Source organism: Polypterus senegalus, chromosome 6 (assembly GCF_016835505.1).
Source record: "Polypterus senegalus isolate Bchr_013 chromosome 6, ASM1683550v1, whole genome shotgun sequence".
In the NCBI taxonomy this organism is placed as follows: domain Eukaryota; kingdom Metazoa; phylum Chordata; class Cladistia; order Polypteriformes; family Polypteridae; genus Polypterus; species Polypterus senegalus.
This window is the reverse complement of record NC_053159.1, coordinates 168982545-169008885: the sequence shown is the minus strand read 5'-3', so window position 1 is coordinate 169008885 and position 26341 is coordinate 168982545. Positions and strand designations below refer to the sequence as shown.

Here is a 26341-nt window from a genome sequence, read left to right as displayed (position 1 = left end):
CATCTACTGCCCAAGGCACAGTTGACATGTGACCCCGCTCATTGTAATAAGAAAGCTACAGACTGAGAGGATGGTTGCTCATCTCTTATTTTTCACAGTTATCAGAAACTATGGCACATTTTGAAAGCTTTGTAGCTCTGACACTAGCCCAACTTTAAATATGTTTTTTCTGTCTCAAGATATACAAACCAGAAACATTTTGTTGTACAAATCCTTGGGTGATAACAATGGAAAAAGGCAGCATATGTTGTTAGAATTTTTTGGTTTTTTGCACACAGTGATTCATCAGTATTGTTACATGCTTACCTGACAAGATATTGTAATTTTACATTCAGAGGAAACAAATTAAATACTTTGAAGTCACTAAAACCATGCGTTAAAATGTTACTTTGATAGTAAATAAAGTAAACTGAACTAGCCTTTAGCAAGTCACGTTTATTTTATTAAAAAAGTGTTAAAATACTGTATGTCAATTAAAATGTTTCAAGACAGAACATGGTCCTCGGCCAGCATCATTTTTTTCACACACCAGTAAGTCTGCATTATTGTAACTTAAATGATTTTAAAAGTGACAAAGTTAGCATTTCCAAATAAGATAATAATAGCTCCTGCTGAAATACATGGCAACAAGTCCTCAGAAACACACCACTATAAATGTGCTGATTAAAGCACAGTCAGGGGTCTGGGATTCTGTTGCTCTGAGTAGAAAAATGTCCTAGAAGAGATAGAAAAAAATACATGCAAGGGCAAGGAAAGCAAAAACTGGACAAGTCAAGCTTATCTCATTTGTGGATGATGTCAGAGCTGAAGTTTGCCAGTAACTGCTATTTTTCAGAAAATGAAATCTGATCAAGTATCTGTGTGGAGTCCAGCACAATATCCAAAACCCAAGTGATACGAATGCATTATGCAGCCTGTATACATCAATGAATTTATATGTGTGCATGTACAGTATAAATTAATTTTCGAGGTCCTTCAAAAAACTGCTATAGTCTAATAAAGTTGAATGGCATGTTTATTTAAAAAAATGAGAGAAGTTGTATAAACACCTAGTATTGCATTTATTGTGTTTGAAAGTTTTTAAAACTTGCATTTATTATTATTATTATGTAACGACTATTTAGGTACATTCATTAAGAAACTTTCATTTTTTTTAAGACACATCTGCTGGTACATTCTGTGTTATGCACCTTGTTACAAACACAGCTCTGTTCTTCATGAAATATGAGAGCTCTGAGATTTGATTTGGCAGATTCTCAGGAAATTAAATGCACACAGGACTCATTTGGAATTACGCCTAGATGCAATTCCCACATCCACTTTTTTGTGGGAGTGTTTAGGAAAAGCACACACACACACACACAAAACCTCTGTGTTTAAACTCTTTTGGTGTATATTGGAAAGAAAAACTGTAATATGCAATGTAGAAACTGATCAATTTCTTATTTTCCTTCTTTCTCTGGGGAAATTGATAGATCAAGCAAGTAAATTACTTGTGAAAGAGGTTTCAGTAAATCAGTTCTTGGCCTTTGTTTGAGGTCTGCAAAAGGAGATCCTTAAGTTTTTGTCTTGTAAATCTCCACACTGACTGATTAAATAGCAGATCGTTTACCTCATTTGTGGATGATGTCATAGCCGAAGCTTCCTATTCGCTGGTAGCTTTTGATGGGTACTAACCATGCCTGAGCTGGAACTCTGTGACCTCCTTTCTTCTGCAAAGGCAGGCTCGCATGTCCTGCCCCTGACGATCCTTGTTATAGTAAGAGTGAAGCACAAAGACTCTGACAGGGAGTTGTTCTGTATGATGCCTCCCATCCCCCCAAACCACCCCCTCACCACCTAAATAACTCTAGGCAGAGTTGACCTAACTAGCATTAGGTTTACTGTTACCTTTGTAGCCATTTTTTTTTTACAACTCCTGTGGTGCTTTACCCTGAAGTGCATACTTGTCATGGGCATTTGAATAGGGAGGAGGAGCAAGTCCAGTGACTTTGTTCCAGAGCTCTGGAGGTTCATCCTTTGCAGTTTTTTTTTTTTTCGCTGCTGTTAGAATAGGTAGCAGGTGATTGGGTAGAGTCTCTGTGACATGCAGCTGTATACTCGGGAAAGTCTGCTGCCGAAAGGCAGCGCTTTGCAAAAGCTCCACATTTGAGCTTGCTGCAGTAGAGTAGATTGCTTTAGCTGACAGTCTGCAGTGTAATGTATGTTTCGATGTTAAATGCACAAAGCCCTTTCTATAATGCTGTGCACTCAGACTTACATCAACTGCAGAGCTAGCCAAAATCCTCAAGTCCGCTTATCTCGTCATATAGTGGTAAGTGCAATGCATTTTTAAAAATAGCTTGTACAAAGATTACCTTTCATTTTTCTACCGTTTTGTGGATGTTCATTTTTTGAAGCATGATAATACATTTTTGGTTAGTCATCCAATGTATTTCATTGCAGAAAAACAAAATCTGTTTGTCTTACTGAAATCCAGCACACTATGGAAGTGCTGCAGGTCTTTCATTTTATACCTAATTGCATTCTCTTAGTTATATGTAGCTGCAAAAAGGTAGTTGTTCTGTACTTACTACAGTTTTAAAATCAGGTGCTGTACATTATTTTTATTTGAATGCAACATCACATTCTTTATTAGCCTGTCAAATGTAGACAGTAAATAACTGATATGTAGATATTTATTTGTTGTACTAAGACTTGTATTATTGCAGGAGGTAAAATATGAAACAATAACTTGCTTAGAATTTCCACAGCTGTGTCTCATGTTTTTGATTTTTTTCCTACTGCAACATTTTAAATATGAATTATATATTATTTGCACTTTTGTGTTGTAGGTAATTAAAGTATATAATGAGAATGAAACAAGCCGAGCACTTGAAGTACCGAGTGACATTACAGCTCGAGATGTATGCCAGTTGTTCATACTGAAGAATCACTGCATTGATGATCATAGTTGGACGCTCTATGAACATCTTCCTTATATAGGCATAGGTAAGTAAGGCTATGAAATATTATAAATATATATACATATATTATTCAGCTTCTATTTTCTTAGTTATTTTGTAAAAATTGGGTATACAGTATTTATTATAATTTCTTTTTAACATCTTTTTAGGAATTAAACATTACGTTAAACATAAAGTTAAAATAAGTGAAATATCATTAGGATATTTTTTACAGTTTATGATAATTTTATCCTGCCATGGATATTTGTGAACTTTTTCATATGTTCATGTCTACTAAATATATTGAATTTTTAGGCAATCACTGCATTATTTTAATTTGGAGGCAGAATGGTTTGCATTTGTTTAGAGCACATGGCGTTCAATAATTTTTAATTTTCAAGTTTAATATTATATAGTAATTGCCAGAAACTTTACTTCATAAAATAAATGCATTTTAAGTTCTAAAGAAGACACAAAAGTCTTATGAATGTTTTTTTTATTGGAATGTAAATGACATGAATTGGAGTTCTTGCTTGTCAATTTCACAAAGTGCTTTTAATTAAAAAAAGAACAAGACTAGCTTGAAGTAGAGCTTTTAATGTTGTGAAAACTCCGAGCCAAGTGTGGCAGTTCTGAGATTATGACATGAGCCAGTCCTGCTTGGGGCTCCAGTCTATCAATGGGCATAGTCATTCACACACTCGCAACGGGGTGAATGTAAAATTGACGGTCACCCGAACAAACATGCATATCTTTGGGATATTGCATAGAAAATGTAAGCAGACACAGTGAGAACACGCACACAAAAATAGTGCTGGGCATCAGTTTTAATCCAGTATCCCAGTGCTGTTATGGTAGGAGATATGATAATAGGGACGTTAACCATTGCATATCATGGTGTCCCAAAGCACCACAAAATTAGTTTAATTAACTGAAATATGCATATTGTTTTGCTTTTTCTGACATTTGATTAAATCTTAGTCAATCACTTTGATATGATCTTAAGATCAAATCTGACGTACATTGTGAATAAATGATTTTTATAGCAAATCTCCCCAGAGGGATAGAGTTGTGCATTTACATTTCCTTTTTATAAAGTAATAATAAATTATTGGTTATAAAACTATACATATTACATCTTCTTTAAATATTTACCATTTACAGTATGTGACATTTATAAATGATGTAGAGACGATGTATATTAATTATGTGGTCATTTTTCTCGTACATACCATCAATACTACACATTGAAACTTGTGTAATTTTTTGAATGTCATGTTAAATTTTAAAAATTACGTACATATATATGTATATTTCAGGGATTCCTGAACATATTAATTCATATACTTATATTCTGCAGAGGGCCTGCTATTGTAAAATTCCTAACTATATTTATTATTTGCAATTATCTGGCCAAGCTTATTTACTGAAGATGGGAAAGGCTGTGGCCCCCCAGGATCATTAGTTGAGTTTGAGAATATTGAACATCTTACTAAACTGTAAAATTAAATTATAACTTAGTAAAAATGATTATTATTATTTTTTTAAACTTTACACTTGGCATAGCCAATCTCTTGTCAACTTTATAACCTTTGTGATTTTTTTCTTCAGTGAACTCTCAGTGATGGGGTTCACATTCTGAAAAATGTTTGGGTTTTGCTCATTCCATTTAATTAATCTGTATTTACTTTAAAAGAAGAGATCTTACAAGATCTTTAAAAGTTAATCAGAAAAGAAGCAGCATTATGAAATCCACATGCTGAATAATAAGAACCATTCAAGCAGAATTAAGTGTACTGCTATTTCAGTTTCTTCTGTAGTTAATAAATTTGACAAATTCATAGAAGAATCCTGATTTGACTACTGCACACACTGCCCTGCACATTAAAAAGCGTAATTAACAGCTGATATCATTTGGTACAAACCATAGGTACCGCACTTGAATCTAAAGTTCTTTTCTTTTGATACTATAAAAGTAATTCAGTCCATGCATATAGGAAAACAATAAAAGATCAGTTTTGTGCACATGACTTTGTCAGAGTTGTTTTAATTTTCACAAAAGCCTAAGAAAATGTATAACAGAGCCAGAACTCTATCTTAATGCTTATTTATTATTGTACAGCTTCAATCACAGAGTAGTGATCAAACAGGTAGGATCTGAGCTGAAATTTCCTAAAATCTCAAAGCATAAAGATGTAGATTTCCAGATTTTTTTGTAAGAAAAATAGTAAAACTGATATAGAAGAGCTTTATTTATGACAACAAGCATTTCTTAAAATGTATAAGTTTCATTGGCTCCATAGTTAAAAAGCATGCTAACTTCAGCTTATTTGGTGTATGTTAGAAGTACTTCCTTGTGACTGCCAAGAAAGAAAGAGAGGCTAATCCATGTAGCAATAAGGAAGGGGGAAAAACACGCAATACAGTATATTGCCTCCAAATACTTGTAATGCTTCACTGACGCTACAATCTTCTGTTTTATTGAGGAGGAGAAGGAGAACATGAAAAACAGCAATATTCTTGCTCTTAAGAGATATTTATCTGTAAAAAGAATAATCATACCACTGAAGAAACCCACTATCCATATGTTAATAACTGTCCTCTAATTTGCCATAGTGTTTTTTATAGGAAATATGCCATGTTTGTTGGTGACCTTGTTCCCCGAATATCTTTCTGGAAATTTGCCATGTGGCCAGCTTAGGCAAACATTTATTCCACAGCATTCCATGTTGCTTTGCAAGGCCAGCATGACATCACAGAGCTGTAACAGCCCTACACACAACTTTCACACATGCATGCTGTAAGTGTACTTCACCTCACATTTTATGTCACTTCCAAATCCATGCTTCAGCCAGATTAGCACTCTGCATATTAAAAAAATACAAAAAAGTAGTTTTATGTGAAATTATAGAGAGTAGCTCACAATATTCCAAAATTTTGATGTAGTGTTGCAATGTAGATGTGGCACTGCTCTTGATTTAATCTACAGAAGTGCTGGAGGAATAAGGAATAAGTCAAATTTAATTAAGTAGTGATCAGAGGCAAATTTATTTAGTTTAATATTTAAATCAATAATTACATTTTGAATCTCCTCCCCATGAGTAATAATTAGATTCAATGTTTCACTGTGATAATGTTTTAGAAATTTCTAAAAGATGTCCATTTCATGAGTATTTGTTTGCTGAAATTACTCAACACAACATAGTGATAGCTAGGTCAGATAAAAGATGAATATGGCCAAGGTGGTCTATAAATTAGTGCCATTGCACTACATTAATTACATATGCACATGGTGTCCCCGCAGGAAAGACACCACCATATTTCAAGGTTGCTTGTGTACCAATAATGATATTTTTACATACCCAAGTGTGTCTTCTTTCAAAAATAAATTATAAGTTTCTATGTTGTCTGCTTTCTTTCATTATTAAAATATGTGATTTGCACATGTATGCCCCGAGGTATACAGCGCATCATAGATACGGTATGTTAATCTGCTTTTATCAAATATCCCACCCTATGTCAAGGTACATACAGTGGGAGACTCATTACGGTTCATCTAATACATCTAATGATTTGTACTACGTGTCACAGCTGTGCATAAATGGCAGCAAGTATATTGCATATGTAACAGGTTATCACAGTTATGCACAAAGTCAGATTCTGAGCAAAGTTTTAACTTTATTGAGGCCAACATGTTTAATGAAGGACTCAATGCTACTCCTAATTTGTAAGCATTGCTTAGTATGACTTGGAAGCCTAGTGGTGTGCAGTTTTACAATTCAAGCATCATAGGTTCAATTACTACACCAGGAGGCTGTCTGCTGCAAATTTTCTCTATGTTCATTTTCTGAGCAGTATTCTTTCAATTTGAACTTAAGAGTATGCTGTTCTTTTGCTTCTCAAGGTTTCAGGCAAGAACCCAAGATTGAATGTCACTGAATCACGTCGCAAAGCATATGGGGTGTGGGGGAGGAAACCATTTCAGCTAGTGACTTGTTCATGGTATAATTCCCTAATTGTGTTCACTTCAACCCAAGATCCCCCAGTAACACAGGAAGAGTGTGATTACAAAAGGGAAATGAATTTGGATAGCAGCTGGGTGGTGAAGGATGTTGAAGACAGCATGATTAGAAACAGGATAAAAAGTCTTGCAGCACTGTATTGATCCCTTCAGTGGCACTGTGGGTGAAAAGTGGGGGGAAGATTATACTGAGAACAAGTCTCCTATGGTCACGAGCCAGCAATGGCTTCCTGCGACTCAAAAGTGGCTGAGAAACAGTGGTTTAGGTGTATGTGTCTATATGGCTACCTCTATGCTCGGTGCGCCCTGACCCCTGCTCTGTGCCTGTGGCTACCAGCAAAGACATTGTTCACACACCTGTAAACCAGCAGTGGAAGAAACTGGTACGGAAATGTGTCTGTATACCAAGTTTTTCCAGATGTGAAATGCAACACAAAAGCCGCAAAAACAAAAAATAAATAAATAAACTTTTGTGGAGCAGCTGTAACAGAAAACAGTAGAAGATGGGTAAATTGCAGCACAAAAACCACAATCTATTTTACAAAACATAAGGTTTCACTGAGTATTTTGGTAAACAGAGTTTTTCAGACTGGAATGAAAAATAATTTGGAAAGTAAAGGTTTGGATTAGTACATTTATACTGGATTGTTTACTTGTTGCTGCAGAATAATATAAAGTGTTTGTGTGTACATGTTTTTCCAAAAAAATACAACTTCAAAGGTAATACTTCTTTGAGAGGTTAAGTGCAAGATACTAAATGTTTCTAAACAGGGGACACCTTGTGCACAATAGTATACTTTTACAGTGGTATTGGATATGATATCTAAACTTGGCATAATGATAGCTGACAGATTTGAGGCACAAAAGAATATTGATCCTAGGATTGTGCATCGTAAAATGTCTTGGTTATGTTCTGTAAAATCCAGTTTTCTGGAGAAAAATCTCCAGAAAAAGCACCATTTTTGTGTTTTATTTCATTTACACTGGGGTAAACCAAGGTTTTTAATCATATAAACAGTTACTTGAAGTGTTGTACTCACTACAGGCATTTGCAGCTCCTTTATTACATGAACAGAGTAAATGTCATTCATTTTTGGGTATGTAATTTAGGCACAATAATGCCAAAAACCCCTTAGTGCATTAAGGGTTAATATATGAATTCCTTAAATGTAAATTTACCAACATTTTTAGAAGCAATATACAGATAATCACGTAAAATTATTCAAAGACCACCTCCTTAACTAATATTTCATGATTTATGAATGAAGTTATAGCCATTAGGTACTGCCTCAATTAAAGGAATTCACTGAGCTCAGTAACACAAAAGTGATCACATTGCTTATTTAGTATAATGTCATTAACAGAAGCAGCTTCATTCAGTAAGGATGTGTTTAGAAAACAGCATTTTAAACTGTCAAGGTGTTCCTTCATTTTGTAATAGAAAACCCAGAAAGAGCATCAGGATGTTGGGGTACCAAACAACAACAACATTTATTTCTATAGCACATTTTCATATAAATGATATAGCTCAAAGTGCTTTACATGATGAAGAAAGAGAAAAAAGACAAAATAAATAAGAATTAAAATAAGGGAACACTAATTTACATAGAAAAAAATAAAATCTGCAGGGGTCCCTAGGCCACGAGACCACCCAGCCCCCTCTAGGCATTCTACCTAACATAAATGAATAGTCCTCATTGTATTCAGGGTTCTCATGGAAGAACTTGATGATGACGGTCATGTGGACTTCTGGCCTTTAATCCATCAATTTAAGGATATCACAGGGCTTTGATTAGGTGGTGGTGGCGTAGGTCGCCACTGCAGAAAACCGGAAAAAGAACAGAAGAGAAAGTAGGAGTTAGTACGAATTTTGAATATGAATACCATGAATGATAATGATAACTAATTGAATATACAGAGCATCAGGATTAAACTGTTGAAGCTATGAGAAAGCCATATTAAAGTAATGTGTTTTCAGCGGTTTTTAAAACTGTTCCACTGTATTAGCCAAGCGCATTCCTATTGGCAAGCTATTCCAGATTTTAGGTGAATAACAGCAGAAGGCTGCCTCACCACTTCTTTTACGTTTAGCTCTCGGAATAATAAGCAGACATTCATTTCAAGATCTAAGGTTACGATTTGGTGTGTAAGGTGCAAGACATTCTGAAATATAAGATGGAGCGAGATTATTTAAGGCTTTGCAAACTATAAGCAGATTTTAAAGTCAATTCTAATTGACACAGGTAACCAATGTAGTGACATCAAAACTGGAGAGATGTGCTCAAATTTTCTTTTCCTAGTTAAGATTCTAGCAGCTGCATTCTGCACTTGTTGCAACTGATTTATGTCTTTTTTGGGTAGTCCTGAGAGGAGTGCATTACAGTAATCTAGTTGACTGAAAACAAAAGCGTGGATTAATTTCTCAGCATCTTGCAAAGTTACAAGAGGTCTAACTTTTGCTATATTTCTTAAGAGGAAAAATGCTGTCCTAGTAATCTGATTAATATGTGATTTAAAATTCAGGTCAGAGTCAATAGTTACCCCTAAATTCTTTACTTCCATCTTGACTTTTAATCCTAATGCATCAAGTTTATTTCTAATAACCTCATTATATCCATTATTGCCAATCAGTAAAATTTCAGTTTTCTCTTTATTTAGTTTGAGAAAATTACCATTCATCCATTCAGAAACACAAGTAAGACATTGTGTCAGTGAATCAAGAGAGTTGGGGTTGTCAGGCGCTATTGATAAGTACAGTTATGTGTCATCAGCATAGCTATGGTAGCTCACATTATGCCCCAAGATAATCTGACCTAATGGAAGCATGTACATTGAAAAGAGCAGCGGACCCAGGATAGAGCCTTGTGGAACACCATATAGAACAGGCATGTCAAACTCACACCATTGGTGGGCCGCTTCGACTGCCATACGTGCGTCAGTGTGCCGCACTGTCACAAATACTATTATACAAAGTTACTGTAGCTTTCTTTCCAATACTGAAAACTTTAAAAAATGTAACACTTAAAAGTTTAAAGAAAAGCAATTTATTTCCATACAATCTCCATACAACAGCGTACAATTAGAGTCTTAGCCTCTTACCTTTGTCCTTATATTATTATATTATATTCATTGCTTATATATATAGGAGTCTTACGTCGTGAGATCTATTTCTTTTGTCCCGACACTTGGCATCTCTTGTTAGTAACCAGTTCGTCAATATCAGGCTTGAAATCTTGTGCAGCTGCAACTTTCATGAGGGATGAAAGGTGCTCGACAGTAAGTCTTGAGCGATGTGAGGTTTTGGTAGCTTTCATTAACGAAAACAATTGCTCACAAAGGTAAGTGCTTCTGAACATAGACAGTACTGTCGATGCCAACTTACGAATGTGCACATACGAGGGTGGCAGGTAAGCATACAAGCCTGGCACACAAACTTCGTTGTATTTTTCCTTCAGAATGGAATCTGACTGCAGTTCAGTCAATTCCATTTGGATATTCTCAGGCGCATTCTCAACGCTGTAAGAGAGCAGCGCAAAGTCCTGTTCATGTGAACTGAAATCACGAAAACGCTCACTGAATTCATTGCTCAGCAATTCAAGTTGAAAAACAAATCCTCCAAAAATCAAATTTTACTTTGCTAAGTTTACTTCAAAGTTTATATTGTAAAATAAGCCGATATGCAAAAAGCCACCTGACCTACACTAATTTTACAAACTCAAAATCACAAAAATATGTTAATAAACAACTCACCAACTTCTCACATCCACTTCATATCTTCAGCTGAAGTCTGCACTAACTGTTTGTTACAATACTAGCACAAAATTACATAAAACTAGAGCAAAAAAACGTGAAAATATGCGGGCTATTACTACTCAAGATGGTCAGTTCTGCCCAGTGGCCAGTCTCAGCAGCCCAGCCAATAGTGTAGCCCTGATATTCTCATTACGGCAGAACGTTATAATACTACATATAGCTTACTGCTCCAACTGTAGCGACATTAGTAAATACAGCGTACTAATTAACAAGAAACACAATGTTTTTCAGCCACATTGCCGTCAGCTGTGTCGTTATTTTCTCTTTCTGTTTTATATTCAATATATATTGGCTTGGTGGCCCTGTGCAGGTGCACAGTTTGCACATGCCTAAAGCTGCCCCTGCTGCCCGCTGCTGCAGCCTAGCACTTCAGTTGTGATGTTGTGGCTCATTAACTTTGGTCAAGGCTTGTGGCTATACTAGCAGATGACGTTTCCAGTACTGTAATGCAATGGGAAAACACGCTTTTGTCGGAAGGCAGAAGTAAGAAAAGTCAATAAGTAACGCTGAAGATGCAGAATGATTCAATCACAAACGATAGTAATCATTTTGTACAAATTCAGTGCTAACTAGGATCTGTCATGCAGGCCGCACAGATTTCTGTTGCGGGCCGCATGTTTGACATGCCTGATCTAGACTATCATGGGTCTTTGAAGTATAATTACCATAACTTACAAAGAATTTTCTATCTGCCAGATAGGACTCAAACCTATATAAGACACTGCCAGAGAGGCCCACCCACTGACTAAGGCGATTTCTAAGAATATTGTGATCAATGGTATCAAATGCAGCACTCGGATTAAGAGGATGAAAACAGATAAATGGCCTCTGTCTGCATTTACTCACAAGTCATTGACTACTTTAACGAGTGCAGTTTCTGTGCTGTGATTTGTTCTGAAACTTATTAAGAATAGCAGGTTTATTGAGGTGGCCATTAATCTGCATAATGACTGCCTTCTCTAGAATTTTACTTAAGAAAGGCAGATTTGAAATAGGTCTAAAGGAGAGGAGTCAAGATTATTTTTCTTGAGCAGGGGTTTAACTACAGCATTCTTAAGACAGTCTGGGAAGATCCCTGTATCTAATGACAAGTGTACTATGTCAAGAATACCATCAATTAGTATGTCCAATACTTCTTTGAAAAACTTGTTGGTATTGGGTCGAGGACGCAGATGGAGGGTCTCAGTTGAGAAATTATTTTATATAAATCAGGTGAATCTATCCTGGCAAAAGAATTTAAATTGTTTAAAATGGAGTACCGCGGTTTAAGTGGTTCAGTATTTGGGAGATGTACTATATTATTTCTAATATCATTAATTTTTTGATTAAAAAATACAGCAAAAGCCTCACAAGTTTCACTGAAAGTTTTTTGAGGCATTCCATTGAATGACCTGGGTTTAGCAGATGATCAATCGTAGAGAACAAGACTCTGGGATTACTAGCATTGTTGTTTATAATTCTAGAGAAATAGCAGCGCCTCTCAAGACGGACTATGTTGTCATATTCTGTTATTTTAACCTTCAATATTTCATAGTGGACAGTCAGTTTAGTTTTCCTCCATTTATGCTGAGCTCTCCGGCATGTTCTCTTAAGATCAGACACTCTTTGGGTCTTCCACAGTATAACAGTACTAGAAAATTTTTTAACTATCTTTTCAGGTGCGACTATGTCAGCAGCAGCTCTTACTGTAATAAAAAAAATTTCCAAAATTACTATTTACATTATTCTCACTATTGTAGTAAGCACTACAAACAGACTGGTTGCTTAGAATGTTTGTAAATTTTGAAGCTGCTGAAGAATCATAGAAGCGTTTTTTTAACAATATGCTTCTCATGAATATTTTCTATCATTATTTCTGTATTAAATAGTAACAGAAAATTGTCTGATAGACAAATATCAATGATCTGCTTCACATCAACAAGCATGACCCTGTTAATAATAAAAAGTAACAAAGAAAAACAGGGATGCATGAGGTTTGCAACCAAAACAAAGCTGACCAAGGGTCTGTGAAAATGCCGTTAACTGAGGCAATCTGTCCTGTGCATGATCAGGGTCCAGACTGAACACCAACTTCTAGTGGTTTCACTGGTTATAGAAGGACTGGGGTGAAGGGATGGAGCTTTACACCTCTGAGGGGCGTAAGTGATGTCAGCGTTAATCTGAATAGTCTTCCAATCTAAGGGAAACAACACAAAAGCTGTTAATGACATTTCATCATTATCCTTTCTTGTCTTGACCTGCTCACTTCCGGGAAGCTATTTTAGCCTGTGACAACTTGTTTAATGTGGAGGTACTGAGCTCAGGAAGCCCACTACTTCTATCTTACCAACAATCCAACACTGGCTCAGTGTAACAGAGAAATCCCAATAAATTAAAATGTGCACAGAGAAGACCACACCAGTTTCAGTGTCACTAAAGTGTTTCATAATCTACATGCTTCACAATCAACTTGTTAAATGGTAATTGATTCTTAAATGTGTTTAAATCAGCACCAAATTTAGCAAAAACACAGTTCTCACCAAAAAGAGCACATCAAATTCACATTATAATAGTAATATATTTTATTTGTATCTGCAGCTGGCTGTTAAGCAAAGGAGGTAGAACCTACCACTTGAAATCCTCAGCATCCTGAGTATGCATCCCAGCTGTGTCATTTTAGAGATCATATCCACTGGGTTGGGAAGCAACAATCTGAGCGATTACTCAGCAAAACAAAACAGTTTCACAACAGTCTCACAAACGTCATCATCATGCATTTTTTAGCTCCATATGGTACTGTAAAATTATCAAAAACTATAGGCTGTTTAAGCATAAGGTTGACATTCTCTACAAACTCAATATAAATTGGTTTACATATTTTTGTTGGTAATTGAAGTATTATAATATTGCTGATTGACCTTTTGAATGGATTTTTTTTTTTCTGTGAAGGAAGTATTTTCAGTTTTCTCATTAACAAACATTTTTCATTGCAAATGTTGCCTTACAATATGTAGAAAACAAGACTGCAAACATCCACAGATCCATTATAATTCAAGACCCGCCCCTCCTAAGGTTTACTGTATACCAGCCAATTTTCATGATGAAATGTATAAATGCATTTTTAGGGTTACATTATAGAATAAATTGTTAAGGTCACCCAAATAATTTCTGCTATTAGTAACACCACATTTTGAAGCTTATAATATTTTAATATTCTTTAAAAGGTTTGAAGAATCTGTGTAATAACAATGCATCTAGCTTTACTTTGACAGATACATTTTGCAACTGGTATGGAGAACAGCAGGAAGAAAAAAGAGAGGAACAGAAATTGGATGTTGGTATGTTTGGAGAGAGAGAGAACAGCTGAAATAAGGAAATCTATTCAGAAGAATATGCGTTGAATTCTGTGTCTGTCTACATGACCACATATTCACAAATCCCACACTTTCACATTATTTATGTTAAATCTTTGGGTTGTAGGTGATACCCATTCATACTTTCAGTTTCTAACAGTGTAGTTACACCTGCTATAATAGTTATTTGCATGGAATATCCAGGGGATTTGAGAGTGCCAAAGATTTTATATGATTACTGTGGCTAGGTGGCCTATGAATACCTACAATGACTATCATCTGGGCCAGTTCAGTTGGATGTTATAAGGTAAGATACTGTGGATGACGACTGCGTGATATCAACATACGTAAGATATACATTTGAAAAATAAATACATCATACATAGCCTGGAGGAGTATGGGATTTTTGTGATACAGAATGAACTATATTACTCAATTTTATTTAAGAATTGTAGAAAATTAACAGATTTAAAAAATTCTATAAACTGTTTAGAATTTACCTCCAGGCTTCACTGTGTGAATGAAAAGTGTGTAAAATTAGGCTATGATGTGTAGACACTTTTAGTTTTTATTATCTTATTCCAGTTGTGCTTCTTCTGCTGAGCGACTTAGTAAATGATACCACTCTGTTATAATCAATAAGACCAGAAACTCTTCTTTAAGTAAAGAGTGTGTGCCCATCATTTGTGTTTATTTTAGTTTGTTATCAAGTTATGATATCTTGTTTACCTCATATTACATTTCTCAAATTGATTTCATCGCACAGGAAGTCCAAGAAATACTGCCACTCCAGTTGTGATGCTTTTTGTTAAGCAATTTCAGGGGTAGAGCTAACAAAGTAATTGTTTGTCCTCATTTATAAAAATTAAGAGCTGATTTAGAAAACACACAAAAAGTTGTTTGTTAATCACTAAAATTCACTGTTTTCATGAAACTCAGCTCTTTGTATTACTTTGTTTTCCTTGTCTTAAAAAAGCAAAAAGAGAAAGAAAAACACTTCCTTGACATTACAGTATGAACTTGCACATATAAACGTATGTACTTCATTTTTTTTTTACTGTTTACAGTTTTCCCTCCAGAAGTGTTTTTCAGCCAAGTGGAAGGATGATCAAAAATGTTAGGCATTTTATATATAGTCATATGTTATAAGCCCAATTGTATGTTTGTCGTAATCAAACTGACGTGGACTTGGTTTCTCCATAGGTATCAGTTTAAAAGTACAAGAGCTACTTTCATTTCATGACACTTCATAAGGGCGCCTCACTCACTGTCTGTCTAAACGTGTTTAAAAAGAGTAGGGGCTGGAATGGCTCATATTGCAGCAGAATCACTGGGGTCAGCAAGGAAGCAGGGCAGAGCATGGAAGAGGAAATAGAAAGCACTAACATGCAGGCATTTAGGAAGTGCATCTCCTCTGTGAAATAAATAGTCCAGCAAATGAAAAGGTGCAACAGGGATAGAAACTTTTTAGAAATTAGTGAATCTGTATTATGTGAGTGACTTCTATAACCGGTAACACCACAAAATTTACTGGTATTGATTTCTGTAAATATCCTCAGTAAATGGCGGGTCTACTTCATTGACTTCCTGAGCTATGGAGCATGCTGAATACCTTGTGATTGTAATATAGGATTGGGTCAAGTGATGTTTCCAGTGGTATATGGGTAATGCTACAGTGGTAAAAGGTAGCCTGTTCTTTAGACTTTGATGTTTTTACCTATTCACTTTGCTAATTCCATGTCTTGGTTATTTTCCCATTAATTTAAATTTCTCTGCATATTCATTTCTGTTAAATGTCCATAACATAAATCATCTTTAACATTTTGTCTTCTTTATTGGAGTGTTTGTCACTTGTGGACTAATGTATAAAATACTGCGTACACACAAAAATGATGTATAAAAACTAAACTTTGCATAAAGCCACGCAAATATTTATGGCAGCATCCCACTGTGTGTAAGCAATTTTCTGCTCAGTTTTGCAAACGGGCAGCACCCAGCATCAAAGCAGTGCTACTGTTTCTGTGTGGTGTCTCTTTCTTTTTTAGATTTGCACCAATGACTTGGAATTTATCAAATACACCAAACTTAATTGCATATCCTTTACAAATTTCATTCACTTGATTGTAATCATTCTATAACAATATAATGGTGCATGTAATGGCCAAACGATTCCAACTACCATAGCTGCTTTAGTGTTGTTAGAAGACACTGAAAATGGAAGAATTAAAACAGTGCGTGTATTTATAGAAGCCAGTCATCATCATCCTCTAAGTCGATTTTGATTAACAAGTACTATCCTCTTGGAGCTGTGTGCTGAACTGTCACCAGCTTTACAATGGCAGACTTTGAGGAATTGCGCTACCTGCTCCTTTGCAAGTCCTGTCCACTCTTAGGTTTTTAGCCACAGGAGCTTTTCAACATGATCTTGCTGGCCAATTGGGTATTTCACAAACATCACTGAGTTGCTTCATGCCAGTTGAATAGGATTGTATTATCCACTTCTCATTCAGATCTGTAAGATTTCCTTACACTGTGGTTGAACTGGGAAACATCAAAGTGCAATTCTCAGCAACATTCAGTTTTCCTAATATACAGTAATTGTAGTGGTCAGCTGCATGGACATGGCTATTACATCAGACCTGGTTACATTAACCAAGGATAAATCGACAAAAGAATGAGCTAGCATTACATCATCTATAGCAGGAGTGCCTATAAAAATGGCAACTCTGCACAGTCTAGTGTGGCAAAAGGCAAGAAATACTTTTAAGTCACCTTAAAGAGTTATGTAAATAGCATAGAATCTATCTGTTGTGGTGCTTGGTGTTGACAATACTCTTTGAAGGTGCCTTCAGACAGAGAATGAATTTGCTTATGTAAATTGAAAGCATTTCCACTCTATTAATACACTGCTCGATAATCCACAGAAAGTGTGTTGCATTGTGCAAGCATGTAGCGTGCTGCATAATGTGGCATACAATCGTGGCTTATCTGAAGAGATGTGGTATGATGAACCCGACCCTGACCCACCAAATGATCAGCCAAATCAGGCATTGTTACAATTTCATTTGAATGAAATTAGCAGAATGTAAATGTAATCAGATGTATTTTTTAACCAATTCGTTTAATTTGTGGTCAATATCACATAGTACAGCCTTTATATTCTTTAGTTCATTGGCCACATATCTTACAGCATCAACTATTTTGTTTTGTGACTCCAGAACAGCATCCGTCAGGACATAGCCAGATGGTCGCCCAGCAGGTTCTGAGGCAGAGGTATGTATGCGGCCAGCACCCAAAGATGTGCTAGGCACAGAAGTGCCATTACAGCCGGGAGTCGTGTCCTCGGCACGGGTGTTAGGTCTTGTAATATTGTCTCAAACAGAAAAAACAAATGGTAGGCTGCGACTCACCTTTTCACATTGACTTTGATATCTGACCACTTTATTTTATTTTGGGCACTGTGTGACTTTCTGAACTTGAACTTTCAAGTGTCTTTGCCACGCTGTATCACTCCATGAACTTCCTTTTGTTGCTTATACCACTGCTTAACACCAGACTCTAGAATCCCTGAAGCTTACGATATTTTTTTGTTGTCCCTGACCTCCTTAAATTTTCCTGACATAGGGCAAGAAGCTTGTAGCTCCTTATCACTGTGCTAATAGCCTGCTTTTGTCTTGCAAATGTGTGTTTTAGCAGATTGCATCATGCTACACCCCCACTCCCCATTCAGTCAGATGAAGACATCACCCTGCAATTCTCCCAACTGAAGTCTGTTGTTGAACTGTTTATCTGGTGATGCATTTGTTAAGAATTATATAGGTCAGTGGTTCCCAAAGTGTGCGCCGCGCTGCCCTGGGGAGCCGAAGCTTCCTCACAGGGGCACTGCAATATATTACAAAATTTTCATAATTTAATTTCCATTTTCAATGCAATGTGTTAGGACGCGACATCTGGCAGACCTGGTGCAAACCAGTAACTCACTTAGTAATAACTCTAACTAAGCCTCTACAAATAGTTACGAGATGACGCTCTACAATAATTAAGTTTCTGGATTGTTTTAGTAGTTTGTCGAACTTTCTAATTACTTTGTATTTCTATATAAATATTTCTCAGTTTTGCACTGAATTAGTTTTCGAAAATTGTATCAACTGAATATTGTTGTGATTAAGTCAAGTGAAGTTTTTGTATTTCTTCTCATATATATTTTTAAAAATGGATTGGTTTTTACTAAAAAGTAATAAGTGTTGTGAGAGTGAAAATAAAGAGTGCACACCATCAACCAGTGGCAAGAGTGTGAAGAAACACAAATATTGAAAATATGATGACAGTTATTTGAAATTTGGTTTTAAGTCAACAGAAGTCAATGGTGAATAGAGGTCACAGTATGTACTGAGTATGAAAGTTTTGGCACCAGAGTGCATGCTACCATGGTTAGTAAATTTCGTTACTACTTTACCAGAAAGTTAAAAGAGTTAAATCAACAAAAAGGTAGCTTTCATAAGCAAGCATCAATACCAAGCAATGCTTTGCTAGCATCTTACAAGGTGGAACATAGAATCGCAAAATGTAAGTAGCCTCATATCACTGCAGAAGAACTCATTCTACCGGCTGCTGTAGATATGGTGAACATGATCAATGAGTCTGCTGGCAAGCTGCTTTTAAAAGTGCCTTTGTCCAATAACACCATCAGTCACAGAATATAGCACATAGTGGAGGACCTCAAAGATCAAAAAATTAAAAAAGGGAAGGAATTTAGGTTGCAGCTGGATGAGGCCTCAGATAATAATGATGCTTTTGATTTGCTATGTACGGTTTATAGATGGTAATAACATTGTAGAAGAACTTCTCTTTTGTAAAAGTATCACTGCTGATGCTAAGGTTCAAAACTTGTTTGAGATCCTTGATACTTTTATATACAAAAATGGTGTAGATTAAGTGCGTTGGTGTCTGTACTGATGGTGCTCGTTCTATGTCCAGCTGTTATGGAGGATTGCAGGCACTTATTCGAAGCAAAGCCCATTGCCTTATTCACAGGGAAGTACTTGCATCAAAATATCTGAGTCCTACATTGAACCAGGTTTTAGAATATATAGTGAATGTAGTAAACTTTATAAAAACTCGCCCTTTGAAGGCAAGTTTTTTCAAAAAACTATGTGAGGATATGGGATCTGAACATACGAATTTGTTGTACTACAGCACTTCACGATGGCTCTCTCATTTCTTGGCTCGCATTTACTCTGTCATCATTGTAGACATGGAACACACAAGAAATGATGTATTTCATTACCCCTATAATTCCTTACAAATGCATCGTTAGATAAACAATTCTCAACACTGACTTCAGATGGGAGAATTTTAGCAGGGTCGAAGTCTGACTGAATGGGGGTGAGGGCTGTAGAAGGCTGCATTCTGCTAATCCACACATTTGCAAAGCAAAAGTTGGCTATTAGTACAGTGATAAGGACCTACAAGCTTCTTGGCATATGTTAGAAAAATTTAAGGAGGTCAGGGGCAACAAAAAAAATTCTAGTGTTAAACCAACAAACAGTATGTTTGTCCTTGCCTCCACTTTGCATTTGCTGAAATTCTTCTTTTTTCCACGTGCTTCTGCCATTGTCTTTCAACAAAACACTGAACAGAATTTGATTTTTATACTCAAATATGTGAAATTCTGTGAGGAGTCATGGTGGGGCTGTAGGCGTGTACACATGCATTCAATTTCTCATTCATTGGGATTTATACAGGGAAATTTTGAGGAACTTGACATACACACTGTTTTCTGCATCTGGATTTTTTTGTGAATACGCACATTTCCGGTTTTGTCTGTACACCATGTTTTATTGTGAAATATGCGCAGCGTTATATGAGAGGCCCTTGATGAATATGTTGGTTTTGGTCCTTATGATCCAGTTTTGTTGCCTGATTATTATTTTGTTCTTTTTAATCTGCATTATGGAATGTCCTTTTATTTTGTGCTTATTGGAGCTAGTTTATGTCAGGTAGGTAATTATGTCTGGCTTTGGAAGAGTTGAGTACAGCAGTGAGAATTCCAATACAAGGTAGGCTGAAAGGATTATATCAAGAGCAGACTTCCTGCAGTATATTACTATCACTGTTTTCAGCAAGTCATCACGTGTTTATAGTAAGCCACATTACTGTAATTTTTCTATGGCAGTTGAATCCTGAGAAAAGTCATCTGCTAAAAAGAAAAAACAATAATTATAATAATAAAAGTGTTAATCGTTTTAACTGCCATCACTGTCAGCAATGATGGGAAAGTGACACACAAACACTATTTTCCTTTAACCACAATTATTTTGGTTTTGGTAACATTCTGAGCCCATGCTGTTACCTTGACATCAGGCTGTCAAGAATTTTTGTTTGTGAATGTATAGTTAGGGGTAAGTTCACACAGCATTACATCGTTTTAGATTAACTCAGGGGAATAGGTGATGAGTGTAATTTCAGACATGACAATACTTCAGTCTGAAAACAAATTAGGATAGGAGAGTTTTGAGGCCAGGTTGATTACTTGATGCTAGAGAAGTTTGACAGGACCCCTCAACAGTAATTGCTGTGTTTATGCAAAGATTTACTTTTCAAAATGAAAACATTAAATTTGTGTGTAACACTTTGGTGTAATACATTTCTACTTTTAAAACTGACAGTGTTTGTAAATGTTGACAGGCAGATCTAAAGTAAATGTTTGAGGCTATGGAATTTGTGAGTGCTATGTTGATATCATTTCCTTCAATTTAGGGCATATACACAATATACTTTTTTCATAGTTCATCATTTGGAATGATTGTCTATTGCCAGCTGAGGCAAAGCATACCTTTCTAGTTGACATTTTATTGCATGTTGATGAGAATGTGATTAAGTATGTATGTTCAACCTCTAATATCAATATATTTTATTTCTTTTAAGTCCCCTGTGATGATGGTATACTACCACTTGAGCACAGGCTGAAATATATTCATTTTAAAGATGGACAAATGAATGTTTTCTTGTGCACCACATAGAAAAAATATATATGTAGCATGTTTTATGAATAATGTGGCAAAGTATAGCAAAAAAGAATCTGCCATGATTCTTAAGTACTAAATTAAACTAAATTAAGATTACCTTACTTTCTGGAAGGAGAACTGATTTCTGTAGAATAGTGGTAGCTATTAAAGTAGACTTCATCAAATTTAAAGGAATGCTCCACCCAAAAATTCTATTTTTTTAAATGTTACCCAATTTAGTTTATAGTGGTGGCAGAGAAAAAAAAAAATCTCATATTTTCAATGTTGAAATTAATTATTAACTATTCAAACTCAACAAGGTTGATAGGTGACCAACTCTGAACAGTGTCAAATGATAAGAAAAACTTCCATGGGGGAAAAGAAATTCTCACTCAACTCATGTTGCATAACCCACATGCCCGATATCCATTTATTTTTTTTTTGCCCGTGGAGTTTTATTGCATCTCACACAAATTTCATGAAAAGCAGTGTGAAAGGCATGGAGGTAACTAGGTGCTTGAATTGGTGGGAGCAATGTGGGGTGAGAAAAAGGTCCCGGGTGACTAGAGAAAGAGTGTGCAGATTCCTTTGTTTAAAAACCAAGGGAAATATGCTGGATCACTCAGTTAAGTTAATGGAACATTTCATGAAGGTTTTAGAGAGAGTTTCAGAGAGGAGTTCCGTAAAGGTAAATGAATGGTAGGTTTGATCGTTATTGTGTGTCAACATAGTACAAAAGTCCTTTCTTTCTTTTTTCAGTATTCTTATCCATAAGAATATTGGTACTTTACAAAAATCAGAGCAGTGGTCATTCATTTTTCGTTTATTCATCATTCTTTGACTTATTACAGGTCTGGTTTACCTACACATTTCTTTCAGGTTGTTATTTGGGAGTAACTGCCATAACAGGAACTCTAGCTTTATGAATAAGACCGCATATCTTGGTCTGTCACAATCTTTTTCTATCACCAGGCTGACCCTACCCTCACCCTTTACCTTGTGCATGGTGAGGCCACATGTCAGGTAGTTGTCCAACCAGGTAGTTGTCAGTGGAGATGACTCCCAGGCCTTGTTCAAATAATATTTCCTAGTATCCCTATTCCACAAAAGAAACTATTTGGTTTAACACTATAATTACCAGAGCCAACAAAAAAAACTCATAAATCCAGCCCGCCTTAACACTAGAATTACCAGAGCCTACGAAAAAACTCGTACATCCGTCCCACCTTAAAACGCTTCGCACCTCTCTGTCAGCGTCTTTTGTCCTTTAAATGTGTTGATAAGCAGCAAACAGCAAGCAGCCTGCTATCACATCCCCCACCCCGCACAGTATTCTCAGCTCAAGTCTGTTTACCTGCGTGTCAGTTGTTTAGAGTTGTATAGAGTGAGAAGTCAAGCAAAATGACACCTTTTATAATATACTATATCGTTATTTGGAACACTTGCATTTCATGTGTGTTCCGTGTCTACAATGATCTATGCACAGTAAACACATTGTTAAAACAGACACTTTTTCATGTTTTAGTAATAATTGATAAAATGTAGACATGAAGTGTATAATGTGTGAAGCCTGAATTCCGAATATCAAAGAAACACTTTCACAAAAGGTACAAATATAACCGAACAAGTGCGCTTCCATTCAAAAATATAACAGCAGAAAAACAACCTGTGTTAGAGTGCGACATTGACACGCAGTTGCTACGACAGCTTCGGTGGCGCAATGGTATCACCTGTTGACTGGTAATCAAACCTTTACGGGTTCGATCCTGGAGGAGTCCGTTTTGAGAAGTGAGCTGCTCGTAGTCTTACTATTTTAGAATAAAAACATACATTTGATTCCAGTCTGTAACAGCTGGTGTAATTTATGATACTCGTAAAGGTTAGCTTTGTTTTTTTTTATTCAGTTGTATTCTCTCAGCCGCGTTCACGATCCCAACTACCCCACCCGCCCTGCTGTTTTCACATAGACGCTCTGTAACAGAGGTAAACTCAGATCATGACGACAGTTCTACATCGAAAGTCACAGGTACTAATATACACAATGAGCTTAAGCCAATGACACACAAAATACTACTCTTTCATGTCTTTATTTTCAAAACGCATTCAACATTCACAGTGGTAGTGGAAAAAGTAAGTGAACCTTGGGACTTAATAACTGGTTGACCCTCCTTTGGCAGCAATGACTTCAACCAAGCGCTTCCTGTAACTGCAGATCAGACCTGCACATCGTGTGGGGGAATTTTAGCCCATTCTTCCCCTGCAGTACTGCCTTAACTCTTCCATATTCTTTGGTTGTCTTCTGTGTATGGCTCTCTTCAAGTCATTCCACAGCATCTAAATAGGACTGAGATCTAGGCTCAGACTGGGCAATTCCAAATGGCGGAGTTTGTTCTTCTGAAGCCACTGTGCTCTGGATTTGCTGCGATGTTTGGGGTCATTGTCCTGTTGCATCACCCAGCCTCTTGTGAGCTTAAGTTGACGGACAGACACCCTCACATTATCCTGGAGAATATGCAGTGATGGCAAGCTGTCCAGGCCCTGATGCAGTAAAGAAGGGCCAAATGTTGTTCCCTCCACCATACTTTACTATACAAATGATGATTTGATGTTGATATGCAGTGCCCTTTTTACGCCAAATAAAGTTCTGCTTGTTCCTCCCAAATAGTTCAATTTTGGTTTCATCACTCCACAAAACATTTTCTCAGTACCATTGTGGAGTGTCCAAGTGCTCTTTCGCAAACTTCAGGTGTGTTTTTTTTGATAGCAGTGGCCTCCATCTTGGTGTTCTGCCATGGACTCCTTTCTTGTTCAATGTTTTGCGTATAGTTGACTCATGAACAGAGATGTTAGCCAGTTTTAATGACTTCTTTAAATCCTTTGCTGTCACTCTAGGGTTCTTCTTGACCTCATTGCTGACTTTGCGTTGTGCTTTTGGGGTTTTCTTACTTCTAGGCAGAGTAGCCACAATACCAAATTGTCTCCATTTATAGACAACTTGCCTAATTGTAGACTGATGAATATCTAAAATCTTTGAGATGACTTTGTAACCCTTTCCAGCCTTATGTAGATTAATAATTCTCGATCGTTGCTCTTCAGACAGCTCTTTTGTGCGAGGCACGATTCCCACCTGAATATGCTTCTTGTCAAAAGCTCAAACTCTTTATAGTGTTTTTTATCAATCTAAGTCATTCTAGGCCACACCTCTGAACACATTTCATTAAATGGACTCCAGGTGTGCTAAATTCTGACTGCAATGAGCTTTTTAAAAAGTCATTAGCTTAGGGTTCACTTTTTCCAACCTTCAGTTTCACAGTTTAAATGATTTATTCAATATGGTCAACAATTCTCTGAAAATCTGTGTATCTTTAGTTATAGGAGACAGTGTTTATTCATTATTGTGACTGACATGAAGATACGACCATGTTTTGTATGGAAATTAGACATAAATATAGATAAATCCTAGGGGTTCACATACTCTTTACTTTGACTGTAAATACCCATCTGTATGTGTGATCAAAAGCTCTGTGTAAATCAATGTAAGAATGAGGCTGCGAGTACAAGTAGCCTAAATGAGGCTGCTGAGCACAGTTTCTGGGCTTTACCTATGTGACAGGGTGTGGAGCTCAGTAACACAGGAATGCTTTGGAGTAGGACTACTATTTCACTAGAGTGATAGGAGCCAGTTGATCTTTTTAGGTATTGTAGAAGTTCAGCACATCTACAGACAGACACCAGGACACACAGAAGTCCAAACACACACTTTTATTATTTCCTTACAATGCACAGTCCTTTGCACAGGACACACTGCACAACCCACCAGCACTATTGCTCAGTCTTTTTTTTCTCCTTTCCTCCTTCTCTGCCGCCCTCACTCCTCCACTCGCAAGCTCTGTCCTCTGCCTCCCAACTCCACTCAAATGGAGTGAGACAGCCCCTTTTATAGTTCACCTGGATGTGCTCCAGATGCTCCCTGATGACCTCCTTGCAGCACTTTCTGGTGTGGTGGAAGTGCTGTAGTCCAGGGCTTAACAAAGGTCCAGGCACCCCCTTGCGGTGGTCATGGGCCCCCACAGGTTTAAGCTTCCAAGCTCTGCTCCTGTGGCCCCAACACCCACCATGGCAGCTGCCCTCTCGTGTTCCAGGGGACATACTGCTCCTGTCCTGGTCTTTCTATCCTCCAAGTGTCCTGACTAGGCATGAGGCCCAGCCGTCCAACACACTGCCCCTCCCCCAGCTGAAGCTTTGTTCACCGGTTCGCCCTGAAATAGAAAACCCAGAGAAGGACAGGGAGACGCTTTCCTGACGCCATTCCAAGGTGCCCCTCATAGCTCATCTCCACCCGTGACCTCTAATTTTGGCAGTTAAAGCACCGGCGCTTCCCTCCATGCCCCTGAGCCCTTCAGACATGGAAATAGCACGGGTAACTCCGCTCTGCCTCGTCCACAGCCAGATTTGGATTTTCTCTTCAGCCCTGTGGAGAGCAACTCTTAAATGCAGGAGAGCACACGGGCTCACGCTGCACTTTGTTGGAAGACCTGATCTTTCTTCATCAAGTCTTTCTTTTATTCTGGGGCACAACGACAGTCTGGGTTTCCCTATGGGATAAAAATAGACCCCACGCTGTCTGCGTCCCTGTGGACTTCAGCAAGATTGCCGTCCGCACTTGGGCTGATACGCTCTGGCAGCCAACACTTATCAGCCAGTTCTTCTCACACACCTCCACCGGTTCCGCCCCCACCACGTGATCAGTCATCACAGCTTTGTCTAAGGTTGGGGTAGCGGCTACTGGATGACTGGAACCAACCATTACTGGCGCCATTTCGCATTGCACCCCTTTTCTATATACAGTACAGGTATCCCCAACCTGTGCTGCCGCATCATTCTGGCTAGAGAATCCACCATTGCGCCGCTTCAACCAGTGCTGCACTGCTGACAGAGACGCGTCAAACTTCTTCTCCAGCCCCGCGATCATCTGCACAGTGTTGAGCTTCCAAGCTCTGTTCCCATGGCCCTAGCACCCACCAGGGCGGCTGCTCTCTCGTGTTCCAGGGGCGATCTGCTCCTCTCCATGTCCTTCCATCCTCCAGGCGTCCCAGCTGGGCATGAGCCCCAGCCATCTGCCACAGTATATAACTAGAATGTCCCTGAACACCAAGACCACCAAGTGGCAGACCCCAGGATATGCTGCAGAGATTATGATTCTCCATTGTCCTGGGACTGTCT

The 26341-nt window shown here is 37.3% G+C and overlaps 1 protein-coding gene across 6 annotated transcripts in view; it reads left to right on the top strand.

The window, feature by feature from the left end:
• Positions 1–26341, top strand: part of grb14 (growth factor receptor-bound protein 14) — a 339463-nt gene that overhangs the window by 252426 nt on the left and 60696 nt on the right. For 5 of the 6 annotated variants that reach the window (XM_039757507.1, XM_039757511.1, XM_039757509.1 and 2 more), the window contains one exon: positions 2835–2991. In XM_039757507.1, coding sequence (XP_039613441.1) covers positions 2835–2991 — 157 coding nt within the window. Of the gene's footprint in view, positions 1–2097; positions 2315–2834; positions 2992–26341 lie in introns of those variants that run through there. The other variant, XM_039757512.1, reaches the window with a different exon arrangement.